The 14520-nt window shown below is 41.0% G+C and overlaps 1 protein-coding gene across 4 annotated transcripts in view; it reads right to left on the reverse strand.

Moving 5' to 3' along the window:
* ATF7IP (activating transcription factor 7 interacting protein) overlaps positions 1-14520 on the reverse strand; it is a 73373-nt gene that overhangs the window by 23775 nt on the left and 35078 nt on the right. For 3 of the 4 annotated variants that reach the window (XM_077278431.1, XM_077278432.1, XM_077278433.1), the window contains exons 4-11: positions 12250-12395; positions 10927-11061; positions 8238-8303; positions 7077-7147; positions 4223-4311; positions 3984-4121; positions 2965-3558; positions 2637-2734 (exon numbers count right to left, since the gene is read on the reverse strand). In XM_077278431.1, coding sequence (XP_077134546.1) covers positions 2637-2734; positions 2965-3558; positions 3984-4121; positions 4223-4311; positions 7077-7147; positions 8238-8303; positions 10927-11061; positions 12250-12395 — 1337 coding nt within the window. The remainder of the gene's footprint in view (positions 1-2636; positions 2735-2964; positions 3559-3983; positions 4122-4222; positions 4312-7076; positions 7148-8237; positions 8304-10926; positions 11062-12249; positions 12396-14520) is intronic. The other variant, XM_077278434.1, reaches the window with a different exon arrangement.

Below are 14520 nucleotides of genomic sequence, written 5' to 3' on the forward strand. Positions count from 1 at the left end.
TTGTATTGGATTGAAAGAGGGGTGGGTTTATAAAGATAGAATTGGGAAGACTGCAGAGGTGAGAAGGGAGAAAATTGTGTGTAGCTTTTATGTAAAAAGAAAAAAATATTATATATATATATATATATATATATATATATATATATATATACATATACATATACATACACACACAGGTATATATCTATCTCTTTTGATAAAGTAACAAAAAAATACACCGCCATTTTAAATATGTGTATCTAAACCATACAATCCAAAAATTGCCACGTTTTACTACAACACAGAAAGGAAAGTAAACAGTAGTGGTAATGACAGCAAATACTGAAAATGCTGTATAAGCAAATATCACACAGGTGGTCTTGGAGTTATTGTGTCGTATTGGGACTCATGTTAGTTTCTGCACGTCAACTGTGCTCTTGGCCGGAGGAACGGCTTTGCAAACGGGACTTTCCATACTAAGCAAGCGCTGCTGGTGAGACTCAAGAATCAGACTTCACTTTTCTGAATTTATTTTGCAAACGCACCATACAAAGAACAATAACCAAGATCAGCTCTGGGATCCAGTTAGTTCTGCAAGAGAGATCTTGTCATTTTTGCTTATACGACAGTTTTAGGCCATGTTCACACTTTGCGTTTTTTACCGTGGAATCGCCGCGATTATGCCGCTGCGGGTCCGCTGCAGTTTCCATTGCGTTTACATTTACACCTATGGAAACCGCAAACCTCTGTGCACATGCTGCGGGAAAAACCACGCAGAAACGCAGCAGTTTACATTCCGCAGCATGTCACTTCTTTGTGCAGAATCGCTGCGATTCTGCACCCATAGGAATGCATTGATCCACTTACTTCCCGCATGGGTCTGTGTCCACGTTGCGGGAAGTAAGCGGATAATGTGCGGGTGGTACCCGGGGTGGAGGAGAGGAGACTCTCCTCCAGGCCCTGGGAACCATATTTGTGTGTAAAAAAAAGGATTAAAATAAAAAATCATGTTATACTCACCTCTCAGCGCTGCACGCGGCCGGCCGGTCAGAGTTGCTGTGTGAACAGGACCTGCGGTGACATCGCGGTCACATGACCGTGACGTCGCGGTCACATGACCGTGACGTCATGAAGGGTCCTTCTCGCACATCATCTTTGGAACCGGACCGCCGGGTGCAGCGCCGAGGAGATCGGGACGTCAGAGGGCGAGTATATAAACTTTTTTTTTTTATTTGAACATTACTATTGATGCTGCATATTGCTGCATATGCAGCATCAATAGTATAGGCGGAAACCCGCAGCGGAAACCGCGGAACAAACGGCGATAAATCTGCACGGATAACCGCAGTGGTTTTGCCCTGCAGATTTATCAAATCCGCTGCGGGAGAACCCGCAGAGATCACCCGCAAAGTGTGCACATAGCCTTAGTGTCAGGTTCTTGCCTTCAGTGAGTTTACATGGTTACAATGTTGTGGAAATTTGTGATTTTCCAAGGCAATTTTTGGTTGGAATGGATTGAGATATAGGGATTTAGATTTGTGGTGTTTACGTTAACCCTGTGCTATTTGATACTTTGAGAATTAAAGAGCATACTTTTTTTTCTTTTTCTTCTTTATTACAGGCATATTTTGAACAGGGTGCAGAGACCCACTTATTTATTGCAGCTAATATTTTATTAAGGTTGTGAAACTGTGGAGATTTTCTATACAAATAAAGGGTTTATTTACTAGCTGATTTAGAAGTATTACAGGATCTCCTCCAGTACTTGTTAGTTAATAGACTGCACAGCTCATGTTCATAATGGCAGACAATGGTCCACGTGACCAGACCTGTGTACCAGCCTGCTCTAAGAACATGGAGAAACTATGGACAGGTCAAATCACATGCTCCTCCATCCATTGAGAGCATGTACCGTATATACTCGTGTATAAGTAGACCCCAGGATAAGCTGAGGCACCTAATTTGGCCACGAAAAACTGGGAAACATATTGACTCGAGTCTAAGCCGGGTATGCATTGTCCCCTCGTCCCTATCCTTGTCTGCATGGCTCCTCATCTCTGTCCTGGTATGCATGGCTCCCATGAGAAAACAATAAAATATTAAGACAAAACAAAACATAAAAAAAACAACTCCTACTTACCGTCCCTGCGCGCCCTCGTAGCATCGTGTTCTGGCTTCCAAAAGCTCCTGCGGCCAAGCGATCACGTGTCTCCGCTCATTAAGGTAATGAATATTCACCTCTCTCCACTCACCGGGGACACGTGCTGCTGGAAGCCAAAACAGGTGCTGCGAGGGCGCGCAAGGAAGGCAAGTAGGAGGTTTTGGGGTTTTTTTGTTTGTTTTTTTACAGCTGCTGGAAGCCAGCAGCTGCAGCTGTAACAGTGCGCGCTATAAGAGAAATGAATATTCATTGCCAGTGCAGTGAATATTCATTTCTCTGTAGCAGCGGGCACAGTTACAGCTGCAGCCTCCTGAGACCCGCTGCTCCCCCCGGCTTCTGGGACAATGACTCGTGTATAAGCCAAGGGAGCATTTTCAGCACAAAAAATGTGCTGAAAAACTCAGCTTATACATGAGTATATACGGTAATACATAATAGTAAGTGCCATAAGAAAGGTTCCATTAATCTAGTAACAAAAGGAAAACCGTGAACATACCACTGCACTACCGTCAGCTGAGCTGCGCTTGTTGGAAGCAGTCTCTGCTGCAGTCATTGTAGTAGTAGTAGTCATCGTTGTCCGGTTAATCTGCAAATCTGTGAATTGAATGCAATATATCAAGTTAACAATTGAATACTTTATGCCTATCCTGCTACCTCCAATACACACATTAAGAAATGGGATGCATTAGGCACACCAGTATCTAGATTAAAAAAATAGGCTAAGTAAAAAAAAATAAAAGAAAGAAACCCAGCCCAATTTCTACTATCATATTGGACTTGTCCATCGAAACTTCAAAGTAACAGAAGTGCCTAGATCTGCTCACCTGATCTGCTTACAGAAGGAGCTTCAGTTGTGGAGGAGCTGTTGAATGTAGGCGCTGTTGATTTTAGTTGTGTCGTATTTCGATTACTTGCTTGATTGTACATCCCAGTAGTTGCAACATTTGGAAGAGATTGCCTCGAGGATAAAGCAACTGAATGTGACATGGGCATAGCCTGCACAGTCATTGGGGAATTAACAGTACTAGCTGAAGAATTTCTCTGTATGCCTGAGCTGGTCATTGAAGGGCTGTTCATCGATTTATTTACAGGTAAAGACACTGGCGTTTTTGCAAGACTATTGACTGTGGACTGGTTTTGGACCGGGATAAATTCAACATTGCCAGATTGCTGATTAGTCACCAATGTCCCTGTTGCACCTTGTAGGAGCTGTGGAACGTGGAGGATGACAGGCAAGGACTGAAGAGAGACAGACACTGGCTGGGTGTTGCTGGTTGACACCTGGCTGTTTCCAACAACTGTTGCAGTAGTAGGAGCAGAAAGGACCGGTGTTATAACTGGGGCAGACGTAACAGGTGTTATAGATTTTGACTGACTGCTCTGAGTATTTTGAGAAGCTCCAATAGTGGAAGCATTAACTGCAAAAACAAACAGAGAATTGCATTAATATTAACCGCAACTTGTGAGCATTGAAGGGGTTGTTCATTACTTTGATACTGGTGACATTATGAGGATAGGTCATTATCCAATTGGTGTGTATCCGACAAACGGCACCACCACTGATAAGTGGTCAACAGCTCTGGCAGTGTCCAGATGTGAACAATTACATAAAAGTGGATCGGCAGCATGTCGTACATGGATTAATGGCTGCTTCTGGGTACTTGCATTTCAACTCCTATTAATTTAACAGCAGCGGAGATGAAGATGGACAACCCTTTTAACGCAGAAAAAGGAGTATCAGAAATAACAAAACTCATTTAAAAAGGAAAAATAAGCAGAATTTTTTTTATCAAGCTTAATTCTGCAAAAAAGACATTTTACATTTTGTACACATTGAACTTACTTTTTTGCTGAATCAATTTCCAGTCAGGTGGTTGCCGGCTTTGGAGCATATTATTGAGAGGAGACTGGTTTACAGGCATCTGTGTGGTGTTTGATGTGCGAAGTGCTACACTAGAAGAGCTTTGAGTAGAAGCTGGAGCTTTATTAAAAAAAAAAAACAACAAAAGAACACAAGCATGAGGCTTCCATTTATTCATAAAATAGTGACACATTTAATTCAGTAACCACAATATGCCATACCTGGAGCAGATGTCGTCTGGATACTAACGGGAGCCGTGTCTGCCACATTTCGCTTTGTTTCCAACATTTGCCTCACTGTGCCAACATTTCTGTAAAACATTAACATTTAGACTATAGAAATTCTTAATCGAAAATGTAGAACAATTGTTGTCAATGTGAAGAGATATTCAGAATGTCAGCTATAGAAGTATTGGATAGGAGGTGCTCACTTCTGTTTACCCTTTGGTATCAATAAATAAGACATGCTCCACAGACCGGGTATGGCTCGTGAAACAAGAGGATGAGTTACTTAGGTCACTGGCTGAGTAAAGTGCATGGGAAGGTGATCGGAGAGAAGAGTGGAGATGTGCGGCTGTCCAGCATTAAAAAGAACACTTGACATGAATTGTAAGTCAGGTAACCAGTGTAACAAATGACAGCACCGGACTTTGGCGAACAAGAAAGAAAGGTCAGCTGAAACAGAGGCAGTCTATTTATTCCATTGCCTGCAGCAGTGCTCTACAATAGCTGCTAGTAAGACACACATGGAAAGATTTCACCCCTGTGCAGGACTCTCCTAGGATTGGAGTACATCTTGGTGGCACTCCTTTTCCATATTATTTACATCTTAAACTGTAAAGCGCTGCGGAATATGTTGGCGCTATATAAAGATTATTATTATTATCTATATAAAAGATTTAAGCTCCCTCCCTCCAGTCTGCTCTCAGATAAATCACATGAAAGGTTTATTATTTCTTTTTAGTTCCGTGTCCAGTTTGTGATGAAATAGCAGAAAACTCATCTTGCTGAGGTACTTTTGCACCATCCATGACAATTGCTACTGCTCTTATGAATGCGCCATAAATGTGCAAGATGGGAATAGCCTATTAAAGAAACACTGCCATGAAAACTTATCCTCTTAATATATTGCAGTCATATTATATAGCACAGTGTACTTACAATTGCTCATTTTGCCTTTCTACCCAGTTAATTCTTCCTTTCCCTGTTCTATGTATAAACATGAAGTCTCTTTTCCCTGCATGAATCATTCCCCCTTCACCTCCTGACCCAGCTGCTCCTGCCTCTGTCTGCCAGGGACATTCGCAGTGACTCATGCAAGGAAACAGACCTCCTGTTTCTACATAGAGCTCAGAAGGATTCAGCTAATCTGTTATTAAATCACTTGATGGTGGCCCGATTCTAACGCATCGGGTATTCTAGAATATGTATGTCGACGTAGTATATTGCCCAGCCACATAGTATATTGCCCAGCCACGTAGTATATTGCCCAGCCACGTAGTATACGGCACAGAGCGACGTAGTATATTGCCCAGCCACGTAGTATACGGCACAGAGCGACGCAGTATATTGCCCAGCCACGTAGTATATTGCCCAGCCACGTAGTATACGGCACAGAGCGACGTAGTATATTGCCCAGCCACATAGTATATTGGGCAGTCACGCAGTATATTGCCCAGCTACGTATGTCACAGGTTAAAAAAATAAAAAATAAACATATACTCACCTTCCGAAGGCGCGTTGTATTTCTGTCGCCTGTGTGGGGTGCAGGCGGCAGTTTCCGGTCCCAGGGTGTGATGAAGTCGCGGTCACGTGACGTCATGGCAGGTCCTTCTCGCGCAGGACTTGTGATGACGTCGCGGTCACGTGACCGTGACGTCATGGCAGGTCCTTCTCGCAGACCATCCTTAGCACCGAAACCTGCCGCTTGCATGGACCGGTCACCGGTGCGTCACGAGGAGCGGGAAAGGCGGTGGAAAGTGAGTATATAATGATTTTTTTTATTTATTTTTTAAAATTATTTTTAACATTAGATGTTTTTACTATTGACGCTGTATTGGCAGCATCAATAGTAAAAACTTGGTCACACATTGGTAATAGCGGCGGCAACGGAGTGAGTTACCCGCGGCATAACGCGGTCCGTTACCGCTGGCATTAACCCTGTGTGAGCGGTGACTGCGGGGAGTATGGAGCGGGCGCCGGGCACTGACTGCAGGGAGTAGGGAGGGACTAATCGGACTGTGGCCGTCGCTGATTGGTCGCGGCAGCCATGACAGGCAGCTGGCGAGACCAATCAGCGACTTGGATTCCATGACAGACAGAGGCCGCGACCAATGAATATCCGTGACAGAAAGAAAGACAGAAGGACAGACAGACAGAAGTGACCCTTAGACAATTATATAGTAGATGTGATGTCATCGACCTAATGGAAAAGAAGAATTATCTGGGTAGAAATGCAAAATGAGTAATTGTAAGTACACAATGCCATGTAATATGATGATTGCAAAATATTAAGAGGATAAAAACTTTGATGAGAGGAGTACTACTTTAAGCACCTCGGCATCTCCAATGTAACTGGTTACCACCAAGATGTATTATTATTCACCCAACTTAGAATTTAAGCCATACATTTGAGTAATGTTAAGTCCCTAATCAGATTTCCACATTACTTAGTCTGGTGTTCCCCAAACCCCGTCATCACGACCCCAACACATCAGATTTTCAGGATTTCCTTAGCATCACACAGGTGAGAGAACATGTGGCAGTTTCTGATGCCTAAATAATAATTCCATCACCTGTTCAATGCTAAGGAAATCCTGGAAACATGACGTGTTGGATGCTGTGAGGACTGGAGTTTGGCAAACGCCAGGTCTATAAGGAAAACAATGCCCAGACTGACTGCAGCTCTGACTAACCAACAGCCTCCTATAAGCCTATGACCCTGTTAGTTTGGCTCAGGAGACCCACAGTTGGCCAGTGACTTGAAGTTTGTGCACAGACAAGGCAATGCAGCCTCAGTGTAAATTACAACAATTACCTACAAAGTAGAACAGGAAAACCAAGTCTTTAATCTCACCTGATATTCACCATATTAGGGTTTGGAGCAGAATCATTTACTGCAGATGAAGGCGGTTGGACTGCTGGTTGCTTTTTAGAGGGGAAAAAAGGGGGTTATTCAACACATGTTTAGTATCAGATTAAAGTTCATCTTGGTCACTTGCTAAAATTTGATCAACTGTTGTCCTGAAATTGTTAAATAGATCCGATGAGTCTGGTATGCGGACTTTGAAAATTCATGTTAAACTGTCTGTATATTTTTTTGAAAGATAAAATTCAATCTCTGCCCCTTTAGCCTGATTGACAGCTCCTCAGTGTCTCTCATCCCCACTCCTGAGATCTCACACTGCTCAGTACAGGCTGCAGCTGTCAGTCAGGCTGGGTGTAGAGACTGAACTCAGACTTCTGAGCCATCTCATTCTTTAACTAGACGGATAAGATAGTCACCCATATTATCAGGATATTACAGCCATTCTGACATGGATTTTGAAACTAAACACATCAGCCAAATCAGGTCCAACATCCATTTAATAATGTATAGTACCAGTCAAAAGAACAAACACTTGTTCATGCAATGGTGGAATCACTGGCTTTCAGAATGTGTTTACTACCATTAGTTGATTTTTGCATTCTAATAAACCAAAAGTGCAGCAGGTGGGCCCTGCACTGTCCGCTCTCCTGCTTCTCTCCCTGTTCCCTGCCTCTCACTGACTGCTTTCTGCTTCACAGACCTGTTAGTCAGTCAGTCAGTCAAACAGAAGGCCATCAGCAGGCGGGGAATAGTGAGAGATGCAGGAGAGCTGTAAGTGGGGTGCCTACCCACTTCTACATGCATTAGTTTGGGGTATAAAATCCCGACAACACCCCCTATAAGATTATTACACACCTTTCACTTCACATTTTTAAAAAGGATTTAAAAACGTTGTGCCTATATAAGCTAGAATCTGGATTTTGTCTTCAAATGGTGTCACACTGTAGGGAAACACCCGATATCTGTCAATTTATCTAGAAATATTTCGAAAGAATAACAAAAAGAATGGCGCAATGGAGAATTAGGAGAAAAATTATTGAGAATTGCCATTTCACAGGGCATGCAAGCATTTACTAAAAACACTTATTTGAAGCTTTCTGGTCCTCAACATGCAACAGCATATAGTGGTGATAGGATAAGGAATCTTACTTCAGATCTCTTCTTTAAGTCCTCCTTAGCAGCTCCAAACCGTTTGGTTAAACGAGTAATTTTAGCCTAAATAAAATAAAATAAAAAAAAAGTAACCCCTTCCAGTCACACTTGGATTGACCTGCCAGACAATGTCTCATTTTTCAAATCAGACGTGTGCCACTTTATATGGCAAGAACTCTGGACTGCTTCTACATATCCAGTGATTTTTTTACTGGACATATCGCACTTTATACAACTGGTAAACTTAAATCAATATGTTGTGGCAAATTATGAAAATATATGAAATTTGCTGAACGTTTAGAAAAATTAACAATTTTCAAAGTTTATGCCCTTAAAACATTAAGTCATACCACACCAAATAGTTTCTAATGTACAATATGTCTACATTACTTCAGCATCTTTTCTTTCCCCAATTATGCTATAGATTGGTTATTATGTTTAAAACTTAGCAGCAAATTTTCATATTTTAACATTTTAAGGAAATACAGTGTTTCGTGGCACAAATTAAATTCGCTTTTGAATTGAACTTTAGGGGTGCAGTTATTTGTTTTTTTTTAGATATGTTAATTTTTGAGGGGGTGGAATATAGAAGCCCCTCAAAATATTCAAAACCACATTCAGGGAGTTTGTTAACCCTGCAGACGGCTCACAGGAATCGGCACAAAGTGGTATGCAAAAAAAAAAAATAAAAAAAAAAATTGTTTTTCACTAGAATGTTTGATCCTGAAAGTTCTCATATTCACAAGGAGTAATGGGAGAAAATGACCCCACATGTGATCATAAACTGCTGTTTGGACACACTGCAAAGCGCAGAAAAAGTAAGGATTACAATTTGGCTATTGGACATGGCAATAGAAACTTAAGAGCCCAAAAAGCACTCAAGAAAAATCCAATATCGCTAAAGTATCCTTACAGTATTGATCTAGAAGTATAATAAGTCATAGTAGTAGTATTATTCAGGGGCTTACAGGCATTTCAATAAATGTATAAGCTGTATGGAGTACATCAGGGCATAACGACCTGTTTATCCTATACACACTTCGAATACTGTGCACAGTTCTGGTTTCCGGTGTATGAGAAAGACATAGCTGAACTAGAGCGGGTGCAGAGAAGAGCGACCAAGGTTATTAAGAGGACTGGGGTGTCTGCAATACCAAGATAGGTTATTACTTGGGGCTATTTAGTTTGGAAAACTGAAGACTAAGGCTAGTTTCACACTAGCGTTAACTGCAATACGTCGCAAATGCGTAGTTTTGCCGAAAATACGCATCCAGCAAAAGTTCTTGCTGGATACGTTTTTTCGTCATAGACTAACATTAGCGACGCATTTGCGACGCATTGCAAAACGTCGCGTCCGTTTTGCGACGCTTGGGCGTGTGGTAGCGGACCGTCGGGAGAAAAAAACGTTACATGTAACGTTTTTTGCTCCCGACGGTCCGCTTTTTCCGACCGCGCATGCGCGGCCGGAACTCCGCCCCCACCTCCCCGCACATCACAATGGGGCAGCGGATGCGTGGGAAAAATGCATCCGCTGCCCCCGTTGTGCGGCGGAGACCACGCTAGCGTCGGGAACGGCGGCCCGACGCACAGCGACGGGTTGTTCCCGACGCTAGTGTGAAAGTAGCCTAAGGGGTGATCTTATTTTAATGTATAAATATATGAGGGGACAGTACAAAGACCTTTCTGATGATCTTTTTAATCATAGACCTGAGACAGGGACAAGGGGGCATCCTCTACGTCTGGAGGAAAAAAGGTTTAAGCATAATAACAGACGCGGATTCTTTACTGTAAGAGCAATGAGACTAGAACTCTCTGCCGTATGATGTTGTAATGAGTGATTCATTACTTAAATTTAAGAGGGAACTGGATGCCTTTCTAGAAAAGTATAATATTACAGGGTATATACCTGTCTGATTGCCGTATGTGGAGTCGGGAAGGAATTTTCCCTAATGTGGAGCTTACTCTTTGCCACATGGGTTTTTTTGCCTTCCTCTGGATTAACATGTTAGGGCATGTTAGGTTAGGCTATGGGTTGAACTAGATGGACTTAAAAGTCTTCCTTCAACCTTAATAACTATGTAACTATATACGGCAGGTCAGCATGATTCTAGTAATACATTTTTAGATTACATGCAACTTAATATTTATATTTATTTATGGCACTCACCATACTGGCTAACAGCAGGGAGGATGAGGGTCTACCCGAGTATTATGTGACAATTCATATACAGGCCTGATATATAGTATAATGACAGGAAGCATGGAAAGGGGGCTGGGGATTGGAGTGCTAGTGGCCCCAAATGTCCGACACACAGGACAATCAGAGATGGCAGGGTGAATATGGCGCACAGAGGATAGGAGGTGGTGCTGGCATCACACACATATATTAAACGTACACCCGACATGCCAGGCAGTCGCAGACATTATTCATGGTGTTCACAAGTCTGAAAAGCAAATAAATCAGCACTGGTTTTGTCAGGAAGGTGCTGGCAGAGAGGAAATATATTTTGTGATGACAGTGGAAGTTATAGTATGCCTATTGACATCAAAATGGAAAACGTCAATAGGCAGTAAAGTGACGGTAAGCGGGTGAGCAAAACCTGTACACAATACAATGTAGGAAGGGTACTAATACTAAATAGCGAGCAGACCGTACTTAAAAAAAACAAAACAAAACAAAATTTACCTGCATGGAATGCAGAGAAGTCTCATGTTTCTTGCATTCAATTTTCTCCACCCTTGATTTCAGTTCAGCTATTGCTTTGTCAAAGTCTAAACACTGTAAGGCACCAAGCTTCTCTTCAAACATTTTCTGTATTACCTACGAGTGAACAAAATGGACTTTAACAATATGTGGGTGCAGAAATCCATGTATACAGAGTACACATTATAAGCATTTATTGGTCTGTATTTCAAGAGAATCTTTAAAGTGAACTTGTCAGGATTTTGCTCAGTAAACTACACTGTCAGGTTGCCGCTGTTATACTGATTAAAATGATACCTGGGTTGAAGAACTCAGTCTTGTGGTTGTTGTTTAGTCTTTGTTTGCAGTTTTGCGTTACTGAGATGCTTGCGCTTCAAGGCGGCCTTTGGGCAATCGATGATACTGTACAAGCGCTGTTTTGTCCAAGTTTTCAAGTTTAACTCAAAACTGCAAACCGATTAAACAACCACAAGACGGATTTCTTCAACCCAGATATTTTCATCAGCGTAACATCGCTAACCTATATGCTGTATTCCTTAGTGTAAAATAAAAACAGATATTCACCTCCTTTACCTGCATCGTTTCAGCGATATCTACCGGGAGGCGGATGTGTTCTTTTTATTTTAAAATGAGGGCTTTAAAATGAGTCATGCTCCTAAAGTTTCACCTACATGAATTGCCTCACTATAGAGATTCTTTGAGTTTCTTATTAAGCCACATTAAAATAGAATATCATTACCAAGAAATATGGAGTACAGTCCAAGAATAATATACGTGAACTTTAATTAAAAACAATTCAAGGCAAACAATTTAGGATAAGAAAAAAAAAATAAAAATAGGTTTCCAAAGTCAAAATAGAACAGGGACTCTGATAAATACAAACATGCACCACATGTTATATAAGGGCAGGGAGGGTATCCAATTCATATATAAATACATAAAGTGCTGATGCTTAAAGGTTTTAAACCATCATGTGTTTAATTGCTCTAGAACAAAATTCAGTAACACAAGGGCTGTATAGATAATACGTTCAACTACATTAAACACTCAGGTATGGAGGCACAGGGTCCTACTTACGCTTTTTGGAATAAGATTTCAGTTTTGAAGATACTGTTTGTAATTATTTGTGTATATACATATTATTACAAACAGTATCACCAAAACAGAAATCCAAATAAAAAAAAAAAAAGTGTATATATAATAAAAGTGTAGTTTTATATAAATATATAACATTTTGATCTTTTCCTGTTCTACTTTATTGTTTATTTAAGTGCCAGAATGATACATTATACTTGATTACTGTACCTTCTGCAGCTTCTCATTCAGATCATTGCCTGCTGTAATTTTAACCTTTAGTTCTGCCTCGTACTCTTCACCTTCAAACCGCCTTCTTTTTGAGCTTTGGCTGTCCAAATCTTCAGATTTAGAACGTTTCCGCTGGGAAAGTTCACCTGTTCAGACAAAGGAAAAATGAATACAAAACGTGGTTTCAGAAGAAACATGTTAATTACTAGTGATGAGCAAACATGCTCCGATAAGTTGTTATCTGAGCATGCTCGTGTACTAATAGAGTATTCAGCGTGCTCGAAAAATATGTTGAGTCCTCGAGACTGCATGTCTCACGGCTGGTAGACAGCTGCAACACATGCAGGGATTGTCTAACAAACATGCACGAGCATGCTCTTATAACACCTTATCCAAACACATTCGATCATCACTAGTAATTACCCAGGTCCATGCCAAGAGTCAGTATGTGTGCCCCTGCATGCATGTGTCATACAACTCCTTGCATTCACATTCAGGTGAAAAACGTGTCAAACAAACCAGCATACATGACAGTTTGTCATGTGTCATCCTGAAAGAGGGTGTTTCTCAATTAAAGTTATGGCAAATATGTAAAATCTTTCACTGCTTAAAAGGGGTTGTCTGGAGAAAACAATTCTTACCAGTTACTGATTGTAGGCATCCGGTCACTGGGACCTGCATTGATCAGCACAACAGAGAATTTTTGGGGAACTTTTATTCTGCTGCAAACTGGGAGTGGCAGGTTTAATAGCAGGAGTGCCATGCCATTCCAACAGGGATAAAAGCTCCTCATTCTGTAGATCAGAATAGGGCAACTTCTTTGAGCAAGTGTAAACTTGCTTTCACCAGACAAGCTCTTTAACCCCTTAAGCCCCGAGGGTGGTTTGCACGTTAATGACCAGGCCAATTTTTACAATTCTGACCACTGTCCCTTTATGAGGTTATAACTCTGGAACGCTTCAACGGATCTTGGCGATTCTGACATTGTTTTCTCGTGACATATTGTACTTCATGTTAGTGGTAAAATTTGTTCGATATAACTTGCGTTTATTTGTGAAAAAAACGAATATTTGGCGAAAATTTGGAAAATTTCGCAATTTTCCAACTTTGAATTTTTATGCCCTTAAATCACAGACATATGTCACACAAAATACTTAATAAATAACATTTTCCACATGTCTACTTTACATCAGCACAATTTTGGAACCAAAATTTTTTTTTGTGACGGAGTTATAAGGGTTAAAAGTTGACCAGCAATTTCTCATTTTTACAACACCATTTTTTTTTAGGGACCACATCTCATTTGAAGTCATTTTGACGGGTCTATATGATAGAAAATACCCAAGTGTGACACCATTCTAAAAACTGCACCCCTCAAGGTACTCAAAACCACTTTCAAGAAGTTTATTAACCCTTCAGGTGTTTCACAGGAATTTTTGGAATGTTTAAATAAAAATGAACATTTAACTTTTTTTCACACAAAATTTATTTCAGCTCCAATTTGTTTTATTTTACCAAGGGTAACAGGAGAAAATAGACCCCAAAAGTTGTTGTACAATTTGTCCTGAGTACGCTGATACCCCATATGTGGGGGTAAACCACAGTTTGGGCGCATGGCAGAGCTTGGAAGCAAAGGAGCGCCATTTGACTTTTCAATGCAAAATTGACTGGAATTGAGATGGGACGCCATGTTGCATTTGGAGAGCCCCTGATGTGCCTAAACATTGAAACCCCTAACAAGTGACACCATTTTGGAAAGTAGACCCCCTAAGGAACTTATCTAGATGTGTGGTGAGCACTTTGACCCAACAAGTGCTTTACAGAAGTTTATAATGCAAAGCCGTAAAAATAAAAAATCATATTTTTTCACAAAAATGATCTTTTCACCCCCAATTTTTTATTTTCCCAAGGGTGAGAGAAGAAATTGGACCCCAAAAATTGTTGTGCAATTTGTCCTGAGTACGCTGATACCCCATATGTGGGTGTAAACCATTGTTTGGGCGCAGGGCAGAGCTCGGAAGGGAAGGAGCGCCATTTGACTTTTCAATGCAAAATTGACTGGAATTGAGATGGGACGCCATGTTGCATTTAGAGAGCCCTTGATGTGCCTAAACATTGAAACCCCTAACAAGTGACACCATTTTGGAAAGTAGACCCCCTAAGGAACTTATCTAGATGTGTGGTGAGCATTTTGACCCAACAAGTGCTTTACAGAAGTTTATAATGCAGAGCCGTAAAAATAAAAAATCATATTTTTTCACAAAAATGATC

Source organism: Ranitomeya variabilis, chromosome 8, assembly GCF_051348905.1.
Source record: "Ranitomeya variabilis isolate aRanVar5 chromosome 8, aRanVar5.hap1, whole genome shotgun sequence".
Taxonomy (NCBI): Eukaryota; Metazoa; Chordata; class Amphibia; order Anura; family Dendrobatidae; genus Ranitomeya; species Ranitomeya variabilis.